Source organism: Colletotrichum phormii (assembly GCF_030913505.1).
Source record: "Colletotrichum phormii strain CBS 102054 chromosome Unknown BDP81scaffold_6, whole genome shotgun sequence".
In the NCBI taxonomy this organism is placed as follows: Eukaryota; Fungi; Ascomycota; class Sordariomycetes; order Glomerellales; family Glomerellaceae; genus Colletotrichum; species Colletotrichum phormii.
Genome location: NW_026851448.1, coordinates 1,725,782 through 1,747,428, shown reverse-complemented (window position 1 = coordinate 1,747,428; position 21,647 = coordinate 1,725,782). Strand labels below are relative to the sequence as shown.

Sequence of the window (21,647 nt, the reverse complement as noted above, 5' to 3'; positions counted from 1 at the left end):
TGATACGAAAGGAGAAGGGTGGTTATTGGAATGTGCAGAGCATGGCATCAAAAACACATTATGGTTTTCCTGGCGTTTGGCATCACGTTGTTGAAATTTTGTAAGGCACAGCTCAGGCACCCGCCTCTGACTTCGACGGGCTTCCCGGGCCGAATGAGAGGAGGGGGATTAGCTCTGTTGAGGAGAGCGTTGGTCCAGGACCCGAGCTTGTAGTTGTTAGCATATCGCTACGAAAGAGCAGAAGGGGATTTGTTGTTGTATTGTTTGACGCCGGTGAGTCCCGTAGGCATAGGGCGTTCGCGTCGTCACCTAGCTGTAACTATTTCTCTAAATACAAGATCATTGATATCAGATGTTCCACCATGCCGACAGTCAATCCCGCATTGATCGCCGATGTTGAACTGGAAAACCGCTAATGTAGGAACAGAAGGGGAGCATGGTCGGACGCCCAAGCACTTAGAAGTTACTGTACGTGGTGATCAATACCATCCAAGCCGGAGTGCCTCCCGCCTGCTCTTGACAACCACGTGCCACCTCACCCGTAGGCAACCGCACCTTCGGAAAATTTCCTAGAGATGCAGATCGCCGGACGCCGGGGCTGAGGCAGCTTGGCCGGGGCAGGCCGCAGACCGACCAAACGGGCTGGGCAAAAGACTCAAGCAAACTTGTTCTTCTGGGCCGAACCATTCGTACGTCCTTACAGAAAGATGGTTTGGTGATGATCCCGAGTAGGCAGAGCCAATCATGACGAGTTTTAGAGCCCCATCTTGTGGCTACTTTGACGTAGTTTTCCCTTTCCCCCGCCCCCCCCCCCCCTCCCCCCAAGGATCCGAGGAACCGACACCGAGTTTTCGGTGTCGCCGCTCCCGCTAGCTCGAAAAGCCAATTTGGACTTTGTTCGGACTCCGGAGCAGGAGGGCGAAAAAAAGGATGGGCGGAGAACTTTCCGAAGCGTGTCAGCTCGAGGCGAAGGACGAAAGGTGCAAGTCGGAATTCTGAAGAGCAGCCACAGCAGCATATCAAGAATTGGAGCATAATCTCCAATTCAGTCACTCCTCCACGCGCGTGCGGCTACTACTAATAATAACATGTGCCTGGACTGTTGTTAGAAACCGAGCTCGTGACTGGCTGGTTGCTCGGTAGAGTTATCATCACGTAGGATCATCAAGTTTGTCCCCGTCGCCCATATGTCTGGGAAATCCGGGGTAATGCTCTGCTAGTCATCCCGCGGGTATCAACTCCAGTAAAACAAGTCTAAGGCTACTCGAGATTTCTCATCTAATATATACGACCGTCAGGCGAGGAGATGGGATGAGGCATCGAGCGATTCACGAGGGAGGACAAGAGTGTAGATTTCAGTCTCCTCGACCACTGAACTTGGAAGAGCAAAGAACAGCGCAAAGGAATGTACTACACTGGAAAGTGCAAAGTTGCATGGGCAAATTTTCTTACGCCCCAGCTTTTACTTACACAGCTCGCCAGGCTTTCGCCCTCGCTTTTTCGGGCTTGCAAAATTCGCGCAATTGCCAAGCGACTACCAACACTGGCGCCCCGGCCTAGAACCACCATATGGCATATTCCATGGCCGCCCCGGACGAAGGCGAAGCGGACCTGGCCATATGAATTGCGCAATCCCGAGGCACTGCCAATAGAGGAAAACAGGGCCAGCCGCCAAACGGGGGGTTTTCAAGTCAAGTGTTCACGAATTGATCGAATGACGCCGGGGTAGGTAGGTAGTTTCTGCAACCTCAAGTATCCGTAATGCAATGCACCCATGGCCAAAGAGGATGCAAAAAAATCCGGGGTAAGACTGACTGCAGCATTGCAGACCCTCTCGATTCCCTGCCGTTGAATTCCACACCGAAGAGAAATCTTGCGAAGGCCTGCGAAGGCCCATACGATCCCATTGCCTCTAGTTTACTTGAAGATGTTGACGAATCAGCCCTACTTCATTTTTTGCTTCTTGCCGTACTGCTTCATCTTGATTCTCGCCACACCGAATGTGCGTTTCACACTTACACGCAAGGCTAACAAAGACACAGCAAAAATGCAACCCCCCCTTACCCGCGTGTCTACCATGAGGCACAAAGCGAGCGACTAAAGAATTGCCATCAAGTGACTCGAATTCTCAAGCCAAAAACTGCAATGGCACCATTCGGGACTTTACCTGTTGTGGCCCCGTATCCTGGCGGGGAGGAGAAAAGCTGTTCGTGCCTGGTCTTATTTAGCGGGTGCGTGGTGTTTTCGACTGGATGTCGTTATTTTCATTACGTTTTAGTTTGTCAACGTTTGCCCCTCCACACACCGTGAACCACCCCCTCTCCCATGACTCTCTCCGCGAACGCCTTCGAGGCCTCGTTTCGTTTTTCTTCCTTCCCCCCGGCTACAGAAATTTTCTGGCTTGGCCCCTCTTCTCCCGCCAGCGCGGTTGAGACGCAAGTTCTCCACCGCTAGAGAGAGAGAGAGAAGAAGAAGTTACGGAAGAGCACCTGGACAGATCGGTGGACCAAGAGGCCAACAAACATGGAAGCTCAAGCAAGATCGTCGCCGACCGAGGCCGTGCGTGGGCAGCGAACGCAGCGTGCACACACCCCGGGGATGGTCGCGTATGTGGAGAAGCCAGCCAGCCAAGAGCCTGTTGCAAAAAGAATGATTGTCCTTGTGATCAACTTTTTGGCTGGCGCACCCTACTACGTCAGGCAGGCCAAGGATGACTTGCGCCGAAGTTGGGAAAGGTCGCGCAATAGTTGCTGCTTGCAGCCGAGAATCCCATCCTTGCTCTGCTCCGCGGGAGGGAACGGGAAGCATAGGTAAAACAAAGACTGGACCAGACAGATATTGTGTGCTGCTGTTGTGTGATCCTTCTCGAGTTCCTATAAAGCTCCTTTGTCCCGTCAGGCACCACCCCTCTAGCTCGCCCATTCCTACCATACAGTCATACATACACACGTATAAACCGGAGAATTGCATTCTTGAGAGAAATCACAGAGTCATACTTTTGCTTACTGCATTATTCGCATACCAATTCAACTCGACATTCCATCCAAAGAGCAATTGCGCTTTAGACTACCTTGGACGGAACAAAGTCCACGAAACATTTCCCGAATCTCACAGAGACGTTTACTGCACACTTTCCCAAACCACACCAAATCTCACCTCACAGCCCCCCGAAAATGCTTGCCTCACACGGACGCGGCGGTGCCGGCAACATGGCCGACACCTCAAAGTCGCCCAAGATCACCCCCAAGGACCTCGAGACCCCGACCCTAAAGACATCCGTCGTCACCACGGGCCGCGGCGGAAGCGGAAACATGGCCAAGAACGCCGACCCTTACGAGACTCGTTTGCGCCAGGACGTTGAGGGGTAAGCTCATTCCTAATTTGAATCTTAAGAGAGAAAGAAGGGAGAGAATGGAAAAGCTGACAAGTGGGGGTTTCTCCAGTGTCCCACGACGCGAGAGTGCCGGCGCATCTCACTTTGGACGCGGCGGTTCCGCCAACGTCTTCAAGGGGTCACCCGAGGAGGAGGCCGCGGCCAAGAAGGCAAAGGCCGAGGGCGCGAGCGCCGTCGACGACGACGATTCTTCTTCTACCCTCCGCAAGAGCAAGAGCCCGTCGCCGCGCCGCAGCTCCGAGGAGAACGCCAACGGTCTCGCCGCCAAAGGCAAGCAATGGTTCAACAACCTGACCAAGAAGGCATAAAGCCCTCTCATCTGCTTCTCTTCTCTTCTCTCTCTTGATTTCGCGCCTCAATTGGGGGCGAGGCTTACGTCTACGATGTATCTCTTCTCGGTATGAGGAGTCATTAGCGATGGCGTACTGTTGAATTGGTGATCGCGCTTGGACGCCATAGGGTGTTGATGCCTTTTTCATCATTTCTGCGACTCGAATGTCCAAGAGGACCATTTCTTCATCGGGGCATCATTGTACAGCCCTTTGGCGACGGAGTTTCATGGACCGGGGGAAAAAAAAAAAATTCTTTTTCGGAGGCAAACAATAGTGTCGCTAATGGTCAGCGACTCTTGTTTGAAAATGTTGAAACGACACAAAAAAAGTTCTTGATACCACGGTTTGATATGATTCAAGGGCAATTACGATACGGGAAGGAAAAGCATAATGGAATCTTTACTTTTGTTCATTCAACTTGCTCGTGCTCAAGACCACTCACTGCGTGCCTTGGACCATGAGTTTCTTCGTCTGGCACTTACACTGAAGCACAATATAAAGCCATGAGACTTGAAGTTGCCATCGTTACGATTTTGTTTCCCTCCACTCATGAGGTTTTATCAGAGGGTTCATTTGATTCGACAAAGATTGCCCTAGTGCACTACCATCTCTAGGATGACGCCTTGGAACATTGATGCTCTGTCACTGTACTTCACTCCTTTTTCAATACGCCTTGTAGTTTGTGACTTGATACTTGAATTTCCACCTTTTTCCAACCATCATCTGCAGCTTTTGGTTTTCATCTCCCACCGACCGACTCATTGCCCTGCTTAGTTCTTCGTCAAACGGTGAATTTCCGACAGATAGAATCGGAGATCCTCAGGATTGACGCCCGGGGTGATGCCTAGTATGACATTGTTAACCTTGTTCATTTTCCCCTACAAAATGCAGTGAACAGAAATGACCGCAACGACTTACCGTGGCCGAGGTTTGCAATCCACCCCTTCTTTCCGTTACCGTAGAAGCCCTTGACCATGATCTCGACGGCCTCCGTCATGCGCTCGTGGGTACCGTACAAAACGCCAGGGTCGGCGTTGCCCTGGAAACTAACGCGCCTGTCGCCGCGGATCTTGACAGCCTCGGCGGGGTCTTGGAGCCAGTCGAGACCGATGACGTCGTAGCCAATGTCAATGACGGAGTCGAGAGCGTGCCAGGCGCCCTTGGGGAAGACGGTCATGGGCACGCGCTCCAGGTTCATCTCGGCGAGCTTCTTGGGGAGGTTCTCGGAGATGTAGGACAGGTACGGCTGGCTGAACTCCTTGAAGGCCTCGGGGCCGAGCTCGCCGGCCCACGAGTCAAAGACCATGATCATCTGGGCGCCGGCCTTGACCTGCAGGGCGAGGTACTCGACGCAGACCTCGGCAATCTTTTGCAGGAGCGCCTTGGACTCCTCGGCGTAGCGGTAGATCCACGTCTTGCTCTGCATGAAGAGCTTGGTGCCGCCACCCTCGACCATGTAGCAGAAGAGCGTCCAGGGGGCGCCGCAGAAGCCGATGAGGGGCACGCGGCCGGCGAGCTTCTTGCGGGTGAGGGTGATTGCCTTGTAGACGTAGTCGAGCTCCGAGGCGACGTCGACGTTCTTGGCCAGGACCTTTTCGTACTGCCCGTCGGTCGGGGTCTTGAGCGGCTCGGGGAAGTGGGGACCCTTCTTGTCGACCATCTCGACGGTCATGCCGAGGGCCTGGGGCACGACGAGGATGTCGGAGAAGATGATGGCGGCGTCGAGGAGGCCGGCGAAGCGCTCGATCGGCTGCAGGGTCAGGGTACTGGCGACCTCGGGGTCACGGCAGCAGGCGAAGAAGTCGCGGGTGCCCTTGGCCTCGTGATACTCGGGGAGGTAGCGGCCGGCTTTTGTTCAGGTGTCAGGAATTGGCTGTCCATTTATTCATGTCCTGTTTCTTAGGATGGAGCAAGGGGAGTTTCGGCATTACCTTGACGCATGATCCAGCATGGCGGGCGCTCGACCGTCTCGCCTGGATTGAGGAGGTCAGCATTCGACTAGAGGCATGGAATTGGGGGGGATTGATACTCACCTCTTGCTGCCCGCAAGAGCAGGTCATTCTTCAATGGCTCAAATGTCAACTCCATCTTGTCGGCCTGCTTTAGGATTGAAGATGCTGATGGCGGGTGTTGGAGATGCCGTTACGCGGATCATCCAAAAGTGCCCCGCGGTTCGGTCGCTGCAAAAACCCCGCCAAAGCTTCAGGTCCCCCCCCGTCCACCGCTTCCTGTGCGCCACTGCCGCTCTGCACGTCGCCGAGGCAGCCGGTCCGGGAGGTGCACCAGCCACATTGGGGCTTGACTCCGACTTTGGGGTGGGCCCGCAATCCAAAGCTCTTTCGACCTCCCTGGCAATTTCCATATGTCGCTTCTCTTCAAACAGCTCCGAATCAGCCTCCGTCGAATCAAAACGAGCCAATTGGCAATACCCACCCGGTTCTGAACACGAAAAAGCAGCTTCACGATCCGAACGACAATGCCATAGTTCGAGCACGATCAATTGATAACCCTCCGCGCCATTGCCCTTCGACCCCTTCGCGACGAGGGCCCCAATGCCGCCGTCACGACCAACCGTCCGATGCTGCCGGGCCGTCCAGCAACAGCTTCAAGCTTCGCCCGACCACGTATGGATCACGGATGGTCTGCTGGCGAGCGCCTTTGAGCGCTACTGCCACGTATCACGCCTCACGCGACGGAAGTCGAGCTCTGTGCCCGGCCCGCTGGAGAATCGAAGACGACTGGGCAAGAGGAGGATGGCAGAAATGCACATGGACGGACACTCGACCCTACCACCCTGGGCCATTGAGTTCCCGGTCGATCTGAGTCAATGGAAGTGGCAACCGCCGACCCTACGTACATCAAAGGACCAGAGGGATGACCTACAGAGCCAGCAAAGTCAATCTCTGCTATCTCGCGTTTACAGATGGTCGGTGTCAGAACATCAGATGAAAGAGGAGGAAGTAGATCGGAATGGCATTGAGAATCCGCCAGCCTCCACATTCGACGACCGGCTGTCTCAAGCCCGAGCCGCCGTTGCGGCTTCGACACAGAACGCGATCGACTCAGGTTACTACGACTTTGTCGAGGGGCTTCAGAAGGAAATCAAATTGGGTGCCCTCGATCCCGGGGCCGTGGCCTCGGCTGTTTCGAATTTTCCCGAGTCTTTGATCGGTACAAGCGCTGACGGCGAGACGGTCAGCACAGCCATTGAGCTGTTTCTTTCGGCCGTTGTCAACGGAATCGCAACTTCCAAAGTTTTGGGCCCGGCAGAGTTTGATGCGAGCTTTTGGAATCTTGTGCTGAATCGGACGTCTCAGCTGGGGGCCAATGACGCGACGATTCTCCTGTTCCAGGCTACGCTCGATGCGGTCCCTCGCTCCTATATCAACGATGTCCACGAGGGCATCATTGCGGCAGTGCAAACGCTAGCCGTGTCTCAGTCGACGGGGCGCAGACGGGCCGCGGATATTGGCGGCGCGCTCCGCGAATTATCACCCGACGACCACGGCGTGCTTCTCGAGGGGATCGAAAACGCACTCTACCATGGTTCGGCAGTCTTTGAGGAGGGAGCCCGCCAAAGACTTCACTTCCTTTGGCTGCAGGTCTTGGCACACATGCCGCGGGTCGACTCCGCTTATCTTTTCGACGCTTGCGTCAGGTCCGAATACTTTGACCGCGAATTGCCCTGGCACGACCACCGAGACCTTAGCCAGCTCGTCCTCCAGCAGTGGACTAGCCGTGGGTACCTAGGTGACCACGAGGCTGTCAGAGCATTCTGGGATTGCGAATCTTCCCGACATGCAAGTTCGAGCCTTGCAGCCCTGGTAGCCGGTATCTGCGAAATCGAGCACGACAAACCGAAGCATCTAAGGAGGGAGCATGTGTGGTTAATCAAAAACCTCATGAAGCTGCTGAGACGCTTCGGCCGCCAGGACCAGCTGGTCGTCTCGATGGAGCGCTTTGCGGAATCCAGAGATACGATACCTGTCATGCCGTTCATGCGCGTCGCTTCAGCCAGTCACGACTACAAGACGGCTCTCAGGCTGAGGTCGATTTTGCTCTCTCACGAGGAGAAGCTCGAGTGCCGAATCGAGTCGCAGTGGCATTGGACGGCTTGGGTGCCCTACATCAAATCCATGGTCAGAGACGAATCGGTCTCATCCTGGGACATTTGGTGGGCGGTTCACTGTGGAGACGGCAAGATGAAGGGATACGCAGCCAAACGGCACGACCTCTTCATCAGGAGGAAAGCTCTCATGGAAGACATGACAATGTGGTTCGCGAGCGCGACAAACAGGTCAGAGAGGAGCACGTTTCGGGACATGTCAAAGTGCATCAACTGGCTCCGGAACAACAAGGTGCCGCTCAGCGACCGGTCGATGGCGGCCGTCGCCAAGGTGGCCACGCGGGAGCTCAAGAGGGGCGAGTTCGGGCGGACTCAACGCCTGCTCTGGTTGATGGATGTTATAGGACGGGCCAAGGGACCTGAGCAGAGAGCCCTCGTCGCTCGGGTGCTGCAACGGTGGAGGCAGGCCAATTCTGAGCTAGAGAGGAAGAGGTGCCGAGAGGCTGAACGGGTGCCGGACGCTGAACGGATCAGAGAGGCGATTAGGGCTCCGGAAAGGAGTGGGTGGTAGGTAGATGGCTAGGTTGTTTGGGGAGAGAGAATAAAACACACCCACACACAAATTCACACACATACACATTCAAAGATGAAGCCATTTGGTCCCGGCAATAAAGACGTGAAAGGGGGGGGGGGAGACAAGGTGACGACGAGTGAGTAGTGAGACAGAAGGCAAGTACCCGAGGCAATTAATTACCCATTCTACAACAGCAAAGAAGGCGGCACGGCCCAGAGCGATTGGAATTCTGCAATGGGAGAGAGAGGAGAGACAGGGTCCCTTGTTCCGTATCGCGCGCGGGAGCTGATTCGATTTCGTCTTTGCCACGAGAGAAAATTACCCTACAGCAGCCGCAGCACGAACGCTGGAATGTAAAGGCAACTCGGGCTCCAAAGGAGACGACGCCGCACGGCATTCCATTGGCCTCCTTTTTGACGGCTTACGGACTCTCGGCCGGGTCGCAAGGTTGATGGGAGTGTGTGTGAGTGTGTCGATTTTTTGGCCGCATGCGTACAGAAAAGATTCATGTTGGTGTGCGGGTGGGTACACACACGTTTCCCTTCCGGTCCTCGAGACTGAGAAGTCGCGAAAAGTCTCGTGCTTTTTTTCCTTTGTTGAAATGGATGAGACAGGGTTCTTCATCTAGTTGCTCCAAGAAAAAACCTTGATTTGTTTTCCCATTGTTCGCTGTTGTAAAATGGTTGAATTCAAGATTTGTTTGGATTCATGAAATTTGGTCCTTTCACGTTTTGGGTGTTGGTTTGTCTCTCGTCGCCGGTGGTTGTGTTTGTTCTTGCGGGCGGCGCACAAGGTAAGATAGGTAGGTTGGATTTGGTGGGCTTGTAGTTCGTTCGGCGCCGCCCGGTTGACTGACACTTCACCCCCGGGACGGACGGGAGGCGGAGGGAAAATCAGTCATTTGCGGCCCACGAAACGGGGAACGCGGCCGGATGACTGAAGCTAGGCGAGTTGGATGGGCTCAGAGAGGGTGAGAGGCACCTACCGTAGGCAGCTAGGTAGGGTGGCGGTGAAGAAGGACTCGAGGGGGCGAAAGCTTTGCAAAGGAGTAGGTAGGTCATGTATTGCGTACCTTACATTAGGGTCCTTTTCCAGTCCAGGTACACATGCTGGGCAGTAGCAGAAAGGGTTCGACATTTGGTGAAAGAGGGAGGGAGGTAGACTCTAGCGTCAAGGAAACGGGCAAAGTTTGTTAGTGGACGGGAAGCCGGGATATTCGGGTGAGAGGGGGTGGGCCTCGGAGAGATGGATGGATGGGATGGATAGAAAGAGAGAGAGAGAGAGAGAGAGAGAGAGAGAGGTGATGATGCTGCTGCTGCATTTGGATCCGCGTTAACCATTTGAGGCTCCCATTTCGCCAGGTCGGGGAGTGGAGCACGCATTGTCTGTGGATGAAGAGTTGAAGAGAAACGAAGATGGGAGGTCTGGAATGCGTGGAAGATGGATGGAAGCGCCATCGTTGATTAGGTTTGGTCCCTTGTGGAGTACTGGAGCTACCTGCCTTAGCTACGCAGCACGCAGCATGGTGCTATGGAGTATTATTACGGACTCGAGAAGGGACTGACTTGCGACACCTGCGGATGGGGAATGAAAGGAGGGGCGACGTATCTGCATGGCATTCGACTCTTTCTCAATGGATGGATTCGGGGCAGCTCATGCCTAAATCGTAACATTTGTTGGACAAATTTTTGCTCATCGAGGTGGGGGGTTGACTGGCGGCGGAGGCGGGCACTGCGGGCAGAGAGATTGAGGATCCAAGATGTGATGGGCAGGGGGAGGTGAGGGGGAGGATGCTGCAACTTCTTGGAGCTAATACAACCTGCCCTGGAAAGTACATGCTCTGTACGGTTACTCCGTATGTAGATGAAGGCAGCGGCAGCAAGAGATATGAATACAGGGCAGGGAAGGAGAAGGGTTCGGCCGAGGCATAACTGGCGTGCCCCTTCCATCTCCCCCAACTGTCCCTCTTGATTACGTGCAGCAAAGATGAGCACGCAAAAAGAAAGCAAAGGAAAGCGAGATGGGAGGGCCGCGTCCAGTCAGAGGGCGTAGACGGCGTCGGTTCGCGACTGATGACATCGAACTCGACTGACATTTGCCGTAGGCCCGTTGAGGCGACATTAGCCTCCTCTGACCTTTATATGACCTTTGCTCAGACCAAACGTGGCACGCGTGGTTGGGGGCCCGCCGTCTATCAATCCATTAGACTCAAGTCAGAGACTCAGACCCAGACTCGGATTCAGACTCAGGGTCAGAGGCCAGCGTGGATGCGAGATTAGAGTTGGGCAATAGAAACATACAAAAGTAACAAAAGCACGCGATGGATATCCCATAGGTACCCTAGGCATGCCATGATGAACGAAAGCAAAAGAACCCTGCACGTTGAGCAGCGTTGTCCCATTCGCTTCTCTTCATCCAAAGACACACCTCACTGGCCTCAGTATAGGTATGAGTGATAGGCAAGCCGCGAGACAGGGCAGACGCGGGACAGGCTGTGGCATGGCCACGGGATGGCGGCATCCTCGTAGGTACCTTAGCATGGCGTAGCTACGACGTATTATTATCCATACACGCCGTACGGGTAGTACCGCAGTAAGAGAGAGAGAGAGAGAAAGAGAAGAAGAGAAAGATGGAGACGTTCCGGGCGGATTGGAACGCCGACGCCAGCTTCTCCCGTCGGCAGCTAAGGTAAGGTAGGCAAGGTCGAGGGAACGGCAGCTCAAGAGACATGTATTTCTAGTACCTACTCTGTACTCCGTATACATCTGAGTAAGGTAGTTAAAGGAAGAGAGACACATCCGTAAAGAGAGAAGGAACTTATCTGCTTCTGGCTCCCGTGGGAGATCATCGTACCTTGGGGCTCAGAGTTTCCGTAAAGGCAATGGAAGCTGTCTCTCTCAAGAGGTAGCAAAGACCACCCACCAGTGAGTGTTGTGTGCAGATTAGCGAAGAGGCGCCCTGAACATGTTGCGTGATGTTGCGATGAACTATTCCCCTCCCGGGAGGTGTGTCTTGGGCAGAGAGAAAGGGCCCAGGGGTGCCAACCCCCCGCATGCGGAAGTACCCGGTACCTGCGGCGGGTCACTTCGCCCACTTCGCACATGCGAACCGGCCCAGCAGGTCTCGCCTGCTCCGTCCGCTGTCCGCTGTCCGCTGTACCATAGGCCGTGTCTGCGCTGGACGTCTACCTACTGCCTTACGCTGTTCGCTGAGGTGAGGTGAGCCAAGGGGATACCTAAGGTAAGTACGGATACTCAGCCAAGGTACGGCCACCACTGAGCACCTCTCACACAGCAAGAACCTAGACGCGAGAGACTCGGGCGGGAGAGGGTGCTACCCCCTCTTTGTTAAGGCCGGTCAAAGTACCGAGTACCACATACTTTGCCTTGTGGGAAGGTCGTTCTGGGCCACCTCAGTTCATCCTGCTCTGCTCCACTCCACACACCTTTCTCTCTCTCACTCACCCACTCACTCACTCACTCACTCACTCACACACTCCCTCTTTCTGTTCTCTGTCCCGTCCCATGCCACCACCACCCCATCCTCCCCTCCCGCAACAGTTACAAGCTTCCTTCGTTTCGTGTCTTGCTCTGCTTGTTCTACTTCTTGTTCTCTTCTTCTTTCCCATGTCACTCGCTCCCACGTTTGTCTCTTCCTTTCTCTCTCTTTTACCTCAGGGTAGCTTCTGTTGGACACGCCCCTCCACCCCTCCTCCCTCTTCGTCTTCTTCTTGTCCGTTGTTGGATACGGCGTGACACAAATCAAGTTCAACCCCAGGCCTAATCGAGGATACCCTCTTCTTCGCCGTCCTCCGCATCTACCGGCGTCTATGTGAGAGGGTGAGAGAGAGAGGGAGCTCTGTATCCGTACGTGGATGGGCACTTACATAGACTTGCGTGCGCCCACCCCCGACTTGTCCTCCTCTCACACACTTGGCTTCTCGCTCGCCTACTCGTCCACCCAACCACCACCACCTCATCCTTCTTACTAGGATTAGTCGTCCACAACCGCAACCACCATCACAACCGGGACAAGGTCCAGGACCAGGGACCAGACTAAAAACCAACTCTCCTGCATGTCCCGCCCGCTCCTCTCACCTATCTCCGTCCACCACTGGCTACCCGGCTCGCACCCGTAGGCTGTCCGCAGTAATACCAGCTGCCCACGTCCTTTTTTACGTCCGTAACTCCTCCCCGGAACACCCAGGTAACCCTCGACCGTTCCCAGTTTCTATCCTCTTTGGACCGCATCCTCGACTCTCTTCAACGAATGACCGTCTTGTTTGCTTCGATTTTCATCCCGACAGCCTCTCATATCACCCTCCTTTTCCAAACGCTCGGCCATTGACAAGAATCCGAGATCTGACCTGACGTGCGCCCAAACACGCCAACCAACCATCAAATGGACTCTGGGTACTATCCCGCTGCACGTCATGCTGCTGCCGCTGCCGCTGCCGCCAACGCCGCCGCCGCCGGTGCTGGTGCCGTCTATTCGGCTCAGCCTATGGACGACCACGCACACGCGTACTCACACCCACACGCCTACCATCATGGCCACTCTCACTTACAAACACCCGCGCAATCACCCCATGGTCAGCCACAGTATTACTCGGTGAACCCCGTGAGCCCAACCGCACAAGGGCATTCCATGACGAGCCCCCGCGTCCTACCAAACTCTGACCTCATGCCCGGCGCTCACTCACCGGGCTCAGCAACTTCTTCCGCGCCGCACGGCATGACCGGTCTGCCACCTAACCGCCCTTCGTCCCCGGCCGCTTCTGTGTCGGGGGCGCCTAGTCCCGCCTCCAAGCCTATCCGGAGGCGCATGCGCATGATTACGTCCTGCCTCGAGTGCCGTCGCAGAAAGCTCAAGTGCAACAAGTCTCAGCCATGTGTCAACTGCATGAAGTTTTCGCGCGACTGCGTCTACCTTAGCCCCAAGCTCGACGAGGCCAGTCAGCTTCGTCTGACAGAGATCAAGGAGAAGGTTGGATCCCTGGAGCGCCAGTTGGAGCGCGATGTCGCCAAGACGTCCCGCGCCGCCCAGCAGCAAGCTATCCTCGCCGACGATGTCGAGGACGACTTTGCCGAGGAACGCGATCTAGAGCCCACAGACATGACGGCTCTCGATGTCACGTACGAAGAAGATGCAGACGGAACCGACGATCTCATTGACCTGGGAGTTCAGGTTGGTCGCATGCGTATCACAGAACGTATCGGTGGCCTGTCCAGACCCAGGATAGCCGAAGAGGTGTGTTTAGCTCTATTTTTTTTTATTTACTTTTCACGGGTTAAATTCCAGAACTTGATTCCTTGTCTCAAGTCAGCGATGTTCTAACGCAATAGCTAGATCTCGGCTGGTATATCTGGCCCGGGCGGTCCTCCGGGAGGTCCACCTCCGGGTGGTCCAATGGGTGGTCCGATGGGTGGCCCGATGGGTGGCCCGATGGGTGGCATGGGCGGAATGATGGCCATGATGGGCGGTAGGGGCATGGGCGGGGCCGGACGAGGCGGGCCGCCCCGTGGTGGACCGCCTCCTGGGTATCCCGGCTTTGGTGGTCCGCCACCCGGCATGGATGCCATGTCTGTCGTGAGTGGAAGCTCTGGTGACTCGATTCCCGACTTTTTGAGGCCTGGCGAATCCTACATCCCCCCTTCGAGTGGCTTCTTCTTCGGCCACACCCCCGAAGCCCTCTCCCTGGATAGGAGATTACCTCAAAAGGAGGCTGCAGATCGACTCACGCAGCAGTATTTCGCAGCGGTTCATCCCATTGCGCGATGTGTTCACAGACCGTCATTCGAGGCCGAGTATGTGAACTTCTGGGATGAAGTCTACAGCAACATTGAACCTAGGGCCTCCACTCAAGCCGTCATGTTTGCGGCTTGGTTCAGTGCCGCCGTGAGTATGGACGATCTGACAGTAAGGAACTTGTTTGGTGTCACCAAGGCCAACTTGATCGATCGAATGAAGACCGAGACAGAGAGAGCTCTCGGAAAGGCCAATTTCCTACGCACGACGAGAGTGGAAACTATGCAGGCTTTCATCATGTATATGGTACGTTCGCCTCTGTGTGTTTCATCATGCTCATTACTGACACCAACTATAGCTCCCACTCTGCAGAGCCGAGGTGTCTCGAGCTCACTCCGTTCTGGTCGGTGCTGCTGTCAGGATGGCGGAGTGTATGGGTTTGCACAGAGATGGGGAGACATACGGACTAAATCCTCTGGACACCCACGTTCGGAGGCTCATCTGGCATCAACTATGCTTCCTCGATATCCGCACCTGCGAGGCGCAAGGCCCCAGGCCCGCCATTAGGAGAGAAGATTACGATACCAAGCTCCCGCTCAACTGTGAAGAAGAAGACTTCTACGCTGCCGGGCCACCCCCTGAGCCCGCGGACGTGTGGACCTCTTCATTATTATCAGCAATCCGGACCGAGTGCAACGAGATGATGCGCGTAATCTGGCTGGACCGCCGCAGGCTCGAAACCCGCAAAACGACACTCACTGCCGTGCTCCAAAAGATTGAAAACTTTAGGCGGCGGATGGTGGAAAAGTACGAACACTTGCTCGATGGCGAGATCCCCATTCAACGCTACGCCAAGTTGGTCATGAATCTGCTCCTCTACCGCCTCCACGTTATGATCCTTCATCCCTACCACGCCAATGCCAACAGTCCCATGACCCACCGCCTCAACAATCTACTCGTCACCTCGGGCATCATGATCATTGAGATCTCGATACAGCTTGAGAACGACCCGCAGTTCCGAGACTGGGCCTGGTATCTAGGCGCCTACCAACAATTCCAGATTGCTCTGCTCTTGGCCACCGAGATCTACTACCGACCGCAGAACAGGGAGGCCCACCGTATCTGGGCTTGTCTGGATTACGTGTTCGGCACAGACCGAGACCTGCCACCTGAGATCAAGGGCTTGCAGATTTTGGGCGAGATCATGGGTAAAATGCAAACATACCAGAGCATGCGCAAGATGCGTGCACCAACGGGAACCTCACGAGCGCCGCTGAACAAGACTGCCGTCAACGTGAGAAACGAGAACCAGGGGCCGCAAAACGCCCAGCAGCCACACCCCGGGCAGGGCATGCCGATGGGATTCAAAGCAGAGTCTGGCATGGGTGGTCCTGGTATGCAACAATCTTCACCGATGAGCGGCATGGCGTCCCCGGGGATGGCGTCTCCCCCCAACGCGCAGATGCAGGGCCCGCCTCCAGGCATCGTCTTCGCAGGCGTGTCAAACGGCGAGGCCATCTGGAGTATGCCGCCCGTAAACGCAGACAGCCCGGAAAGCGTCAGCGACGGGGCCAGTATGGGCGGTCACAGGCCCTCACAACCGATGAACATGATGAACCCTCTCGAGGGCGTAGACTGGGTAAGTTTATCTCGTTACCGAATACATGTGACTTTGCAATTTGCTGACCATCTTTTGCCAGGATATCATCAACAACCTGTTCCCTCATGATCCTAACACAGGCGAACTGAACATTTCTGGCTTCAACGACCCAACGCTCGGGTTGGTGAACGGATTCCAGTGGGCTCAACGATGAGAGAGTGCATAGTTTCTTGCCCTTCATGCTTGCTTTTCTTGCTTTGATGTATTCGACATTTTTCGCGACCATGTTTCAACGCGTTGGAAAGCTACTGCTGCCACAAGCTCAAAAAAGATCCACGATACCACGGCTACTTTTGTTTATGCGTAATGCGGAGTTTGAAGGGGGCAAAGTCTTCACTAGGGAAGAAAAGTTTCACAGATAGGAATCTTTTGGGTTCACGAGGCTTAATAGAGGAGGACTAGCAATGGGAAGGGGGGGGGGGGGGGGGGGGTTGTACCAATGGTTCATCATGAACGACTGAAAATGCCCGGAGGAACTATGTCGGAAGTGAGGTGAGATGTGGGGTGAAACATCTGCATGAGGTAGAGCGTAATAGAAAGCGAATTTCTCTTCAAAAAACAAACATCTTCACCAGAGCCAGTGTGTTGGGCATCGAAACTCGATGATGTTGCATCAATCGGGACATAGCACAGATTACGACGAGAATTTGTTTTCATGATTGATGAAATGAAAAAATAAATAAATGAAATAAATAGTAACCCAAGAGGTATCGTCGTGCACTCTGCAAAAATGAAAAAACACAAGCCATTCTTTTTTCCTCCCCCTTTCCCTCCCCTACCCGTCCCATTCTGTGCCCTCCCGATGCCAGAACAAATGGGAATATTTTCGTAAACTTCGTAATCTTTGGTTGTTCTTGTTTGTTGGTATCCCGTTTCCCTTAAAACCAATGTGTACTTGATCGTCCCATATAATGTACTGTCCCACAACCCTATTTTTGGGACCTACATCCGTTCCATTACATCTATATCACACCATACATTTTCCTCTGCAGGTTATCCCCTCTTCTCTCTCACGCACATGGTACTCCTTGACGTTGCGAGAAGGCAAGCTCCTTTACCGCAAGTTGGAGGCTTGATCAGGCAAGAAAGTACCCATGCTGAGATCGCTGCGCGTGGCCGCCGTCTGCCCGCTGAGCGACGCACCGCCAGCGTCGCTTCCGGGCGTAAACAGCCTAACGGACTTGCCCTTGGACCGAGCCACCAGTACCTGGGCAGGACACACAACAATCTCGTCGTCATTGTTGCCGCCGTCGTCACCCTTCTTGACGACGAGCGGGAACAGTACGATGCGCACGACGGCGCTCTGGGCCTCGAGGGCCTCGTTGGTAGCCGACTTGTCGGCGCTACGCTCGTTCATGAGCGCCGCGTTGAACGTGACCGTGTCGGCGAGCTCGCCGTCGGCGTCGTACTCTGGTTGCAGCGGCGGGAGCATCATGTACTCGGCACGCTGGGTGCGCATTTCGATGGAGAGGTCGACGGCCTCCCGCATCACGCGGCGCAGCTGTGATTGGATCTGGTCCTCCAGGTTGGAAGGGGGAGGGAGGACCCTGGACAGCGTTTGGAAGATGGCCTGGACCACGGCCTCGGTGTCGAGGTCGCGCTGGTGCTTGAAGCTGGGGCGCTTGGAGAGCAACGTCAGGGTGACGGCGCGCCATTGTCGGACGGCCGGGGGAGGGCCAACCTCGGTAAGCAGCTTTTCTAGCGACTTGAGCTTTTGTCGCTGCTCGCGGTCCATGCCAAAGAGGTAACGAGTGAACACGAACTCCCAAATCATGTTCATCGTCATGGACATGAATACATCTCGGCGCCTGACACGGTCGCCGAGATAAGTGTCCACGTCGGTGCCATCCAGGATGGCGTTGTCGAGACGGTCAATGACCTTTTCGTCATTGATCTCGTTTGTCTTGCGACAGGCGCGCATGTCGGAGAACTTGGAGAAGCGCAGAACCCACTGCTGTACGTGGGAGCAGAGCTGCTGACATCTGTGGTCAAAGTGATCGACGTCCTTGACGTTGAGGAAGTCGCTGTCAGCGCCCTTGGATGCCAGGATCTGGCGCTGCATCTGTCGGATCTTATCCTTGGCCGCGTCGAGTTCGGAGCGCAGGCGGCCAATTTCTGCATCCTTTTGCAGCAGTGACTCCTGGAAGTGGTTATGCTCGGTGCGCGCTTGCTCCAATTGCCGCGAGGCGTCAGAGTGCTGGGTCTCCAATGATCGGTAACGCTCATTGTGTTGGGCAGCAAGTTGGGTATTGGCGCTGTTCAAGCCCTCGTTGACCTCTGTCAATCGGGCAACCTCCTTTTGTAGAAACTCGAGCGATTGCTTGAGGACGTCGATTTCGGCATCGCGCTCTGCCAGAATGCCAGAGTCTCTGTTTTTGTTCTGGGTATCGGTGTGGGATCGGGAGTCTGTGAGCATCCGGTTCTCGGCCATCAATTGTTCGACGCGAGACTCGAGCTCAAGGACTTGCATGCTCTGGCGACGCCGCATGCTGTGTGGACGGGTAGGCGATCGGGGAGAGCCGATGCGGCCTTCACCGAATCCATCCTACGATTGAAGTCAGTCAAAGTTGTCTCGTCGGTGGCTGGCGGCGCTATCACAAGCGTTTCCAGCAAAAACAAACAACACCTGGAATCGCAGGCGGTGAGGCATAAGAGCAGACAGAGACAAATGAAAAAAAAGAATGTGCGTTACTTACAAAGACGTCGGCCATGTCCTTGGTACGGACACGACCTTCGTTGGCGACGGGGGTGTTGGAGGAGCTGGTCGGGTCCTTGGGGTCCTTGTTGAGGTCAAGCTGACTTCGTTGGCTGATGGATCGCAGGTCTCCGCTTACACGCCTGTCGACCCGGCGAAGAGGCGGGGTGGCAGTGCCTGACCGTTGGATGCCTGGGCTCTCAGGCCGGAACTTTAGTGGTTCCGGCGTTAGCGCCCCAGTCGCCCGCCGGTGTCGTGACAGGCTGCTGTTGGACATGGATCTGCGCGCTATAGGCTCTGTAGCTGTAGGTGCCGGAGACTGCAGGCGTGCGACCCTGTCGGAAACGCTGCGATTGCCTGGTGGCGGAGTGCTGCGTGGTGACGAGACAGTGCTGCTGATTGCTGCACCAGCCAAGGCAGCCGACGCAAGGTCCTGATACTTGTTTCTTCGTCTCTCGAGCTCTGGGCTGATGCCACGTTTGTGCTTTTGCGGCTCTGGAGTCAACTCCCGTTCCGCAGATTCTCGCAGGACTGGTGTCCTGGAAAGTGGGTGATCGTGAGCCTCTCCTTCGAATAATGTCTTCTCCGGCGACTTTGCTCTCTCCAGCTCTCGAGATCGTCGTCTCTCGCTTCTGTGAACCCTCAACTCGGGTGTCCGTTGTCCATCTCGGCCTGGTGATCTTTGCTCCTGCCAGTCCCGAAGATGAACGCCGCTGTCCCGTTGCTCCTCATTATCGAAACCTCCCCTTCTGAGCGGATGAGGTGAGCTGGGTACAAACCCGCTGTCTCGGGTTGGGTCTGGTGAGCCCGAGGTTGTGCGAGAAGCAGGTCTGTACAACAATCGAGGCTCAATATCGCTTCCATCGTGACCCTCCTCCTGAACAGGCGGCAAGATGCTCGGCACCGGGCTCCGGAAACCGCTCATCTCAAAGGTCCGCTCCGGGCTGTTTGATGAACGGCCAACGAAGAGATCGCGACGGGTCTCGGCCTCGAACCCACGATCGACTGCTTCGTCCATATCGCTCACCATGGTGCTTGTCATGGGTGACCTGGCACCCCGGCTCAGTGAGCGTTGTTGTGTCGTCATGGTAGTAGGCTCGCTCGCTTGCTCTGGTCCAATTTCTCTGCCAAGAATCGGACTCTCAATGTTGTCGTCTTGAGCCTTTTCCTTGAGTGGTGCTGTGAGACTCAAAACATCCTTTGCCCTTTCCTCCTCCTGTGACCTTCCTTTCGATACGTCTTCGTCCAAGCCTCGAGATACTGGGAACGCGCCGGGCTCTTGAGCTTGGATCGGAGCGCCCTCCTGATGTTGAAGTGAGGGGCCAAAGACATCGTCCGCCATCATGCTCGTTCTTGTTGATTGCTCAGGCAGCTGGTCATCGGCTGAATCCTCGCCGCCGCCCCAAAAGTTCTCCACCTCTTTGCTTGCAATCTCGCTGACATGTTTTCTATCGGCTCCTTCCCAGAGAGAAGGATCATCAAACATGTCTTCTTGCGTTGCGCGCTTATCCTCGTACTTCGACTTCTTCCCCTTCTTCTTCTTACCGCTGCTCGACTTGCTGGCGAGGGCTACTGCACCGGCAGCAACTGCTGCTGCCCCGATTGCGGCGCCAATGCCTGATGACGACTCGGATGCCTTCTTCTCTGGTGTAATTGGCTGAACAGATTCATCCGGCTTGTGATCATACTTATGCTCCATGTACGAAGCGGCGATGTCGATTGATGCAGCCGGCTCTGGTTCCCGAAGAGGCTCATCTTTGCCCACGCTTGGCTCAGAACTCTCTCTCTCACGAGGTAGATTAGCTTCCGGGGTGGGGAGCTCATCTCCAATTTTGCTGATGCCCGCGACTGGTGTCTCGCGTTCGTCAAAGTACGCAGCCGCAACATCTCTAGAGCTAACAATCGGTTCGGGAAGGAGAGTATCGGATAACTCTCTCGTCTTCATCTTCTTGCGCTTGTTTGCCTGATCGAAAGGCAATTCATGAACGATGTTGCTAGTATCTTGTGCTGGAGTGAGATCGATGTCTACTGACTTGTTCGAAGTAGGAGACAAGGCATTGGCACCGGTAGGCTCGGGGACAATGACCGCAGGTGATTCGAGAGCCGACGCGGTCTCTGGAGGCGGCGGGGCTGAAGGGCTTTGAGTGATTTCGCGCGGTGCACTGTCGAAATACTCAACCGTGTCTTTTGTATCTTCAGATCGGCTAGGTCCAGGCGCAACCGGTTCTTGTTCCGGACGTGAGATGGCGCTGATGGGGGAGCGGTCCAGCGAAATTGACTGTTTCTTGCCCTTCTTGCTCTTCTTCGACTTTTTGGTGACGGGAATGTCCCATTCATCATCACCAGCAACGGCGGGTTCAGTTGTTGATTCTGGTTTGAGCAGCTCCGCTGTCTGATAACCTGGGTCTTCCAAAGACATAGAGCTCTTCGCAATACCAGTCTCAGCGATGGTGTCCGCGAGGTTTTCTGGCGCTTTCGCTACGGCTAAGTCGCCTTCAGGTAGGACGGGGGCGCTGGACTGCTCCTCAACGATCTGCTCTGGATCGTGCGCGAAAGAAAGTCTCTCGGCCTTCTTCTTGTCTTTCTTCGACTTCTTAGAGACGATCTCCTCCGCCATGGGTTCTTGCGGCGCAACGTCAAAGTCGTCGGGTCCTTGCACTATCCCACGAGAGACAGCCTCAGACGCTGGATCTGCGGCGGAGACGGCTTGCTCAGATGCATCTTGGGTCTCGAGATCAGGCGTGGCCGGCTCCTCGAACTGCACCTGACTGCGCTTTTTCTTGTCTTTCTTGGACTTCTTGACGACGAAGGTTTCATCGGGGTCCTCAGGGAGCACACTCTCGCGGACATCTGGTACGGTCGTTTCCTCCAAGCTGCGCTTGTCATCTTGTGTAGTCACTTCGATTGGAGCGTCAGACAAGACTGCATCCACCTGGCCAGCGGAGAATGTCTCGTCACCGACAACCTGCTGCGACGTAGATTGAGCAGCTGGCGTGTCGTCGGATATTATCCGGGCTTGATCGAGGTCATCGTGGCGTTCAGGTGTCATGATGTCCACCTTTTGGGGGCCAGCTGATGCGTCGGAGGTGGGCAGAGGCTGAGGGACAGAAGTGGAATCGAGGGATCTGTCTGTTGCGAACGCCGGTTCCTCGGCCGAGACATAGTCCTCAGTTCTCGA

The 21,647-nt window shown here is 55.2% G+C and overlaps 5 protein-coding genes across 5 annotated transcripts; 3 read left to right on the top strand and 2 right to left on the bottom strand.

Annotated features, from left to right (window-relative positions):
• Positions 1-3,173: 3,173 nt before the first annotated feature.
• Positions 3,174-3,702, top strand: BDP81DRAFT_392463 (uncharacterized protein; the record flags this gene model as incomplete). Its single annotated transcript, XM_060587710.1, has 2 exons — positions 3,174-3,364; positions 3,444-3,702. The coding sequence occupies 2 exons, from the start codon at positions 3,174-3,176 to the stop codon at positions 3,700-3,702; spliced, it is 450 nt and encodes a 149-aa protein (XP_060447703.1).
• Positions 3,703-4,022: 320 nt separating this feature from the next.
• On the bottom strand, positions 4,023-5,581 carry BDP81DRAFT_514952 (uroporphyrinogen decarboxylase; the record flags this gene model as incomplete). The annotated part of the gene is made up of 2 exons (XM_060595844.1): positions 4,023-4,570; positions 4,645-5,581. Coding segments are annotated over 2 exons (1,011 nt in total), but the record flags the coding sequence as incomplete, so codon positions are not given.
• A 541-nt stretch (positions 5,582-6,122) lies between these two features.
• BDP81DRAFT_423419 (uncharacterized protein) lies at positions 6,123-8,478 on the top strand. The gene has a single exon (XM_060590068.1). It carries the CDS (start codon positions 6,279-6,281, stop codon positions 8,361-8,363), a length of 2,085 nt encoding a protein of 694 aa, XP_060447701.1. The 5' UTR covers positions 6,123-6,278; the 3' UTR covers positions 8,364-8,478.
• A 4,289-nt stretch (positions 8,479-12,767) lies between these two features.
• BDP81DRAFT_392460 (fungal-specific transcription factor domain-containing protein) lies at positions 12,768-15,928 on the top strand (the record flags this gene model as incomplete). Its single annotated transcript, XM_060587709.1, has 4 exons — positions 12,768-13,616; positions 13,716-14,420; positions 14,473-15,753; positions 15,815-15,928. The coding sequence occupies 4 exons, from the start codon at positions 12,768-12,770 to the stop codon at positions 15,926-15,928; spliced, it is 2,949 nt and encodes a 982-aa protein (XP_060447700.1).
• A 900-nt stretch (positions 15,929-16,828) lies between these two features.
• Positions 16,829-18,485, bottom strand: BDP81DRAFT_459653 (uncharacterized protein; the record flags this gene model as incomplete). Its single annotated transcript, XM_060593566.1, has 3 exons — positions 16,829-17,995; positions 18,050-18,319; positions 18,471-18,485. 3 exons carry the CDS (start codon positions 18,483-18,485, stop codon positions 16,829-16,831), a joined length of 1,452 nt encoding a protein of 483 aa, XP_060447699.1.
• Positions 18,486-21,647: the final 3,162 nt, after the last annotated feature.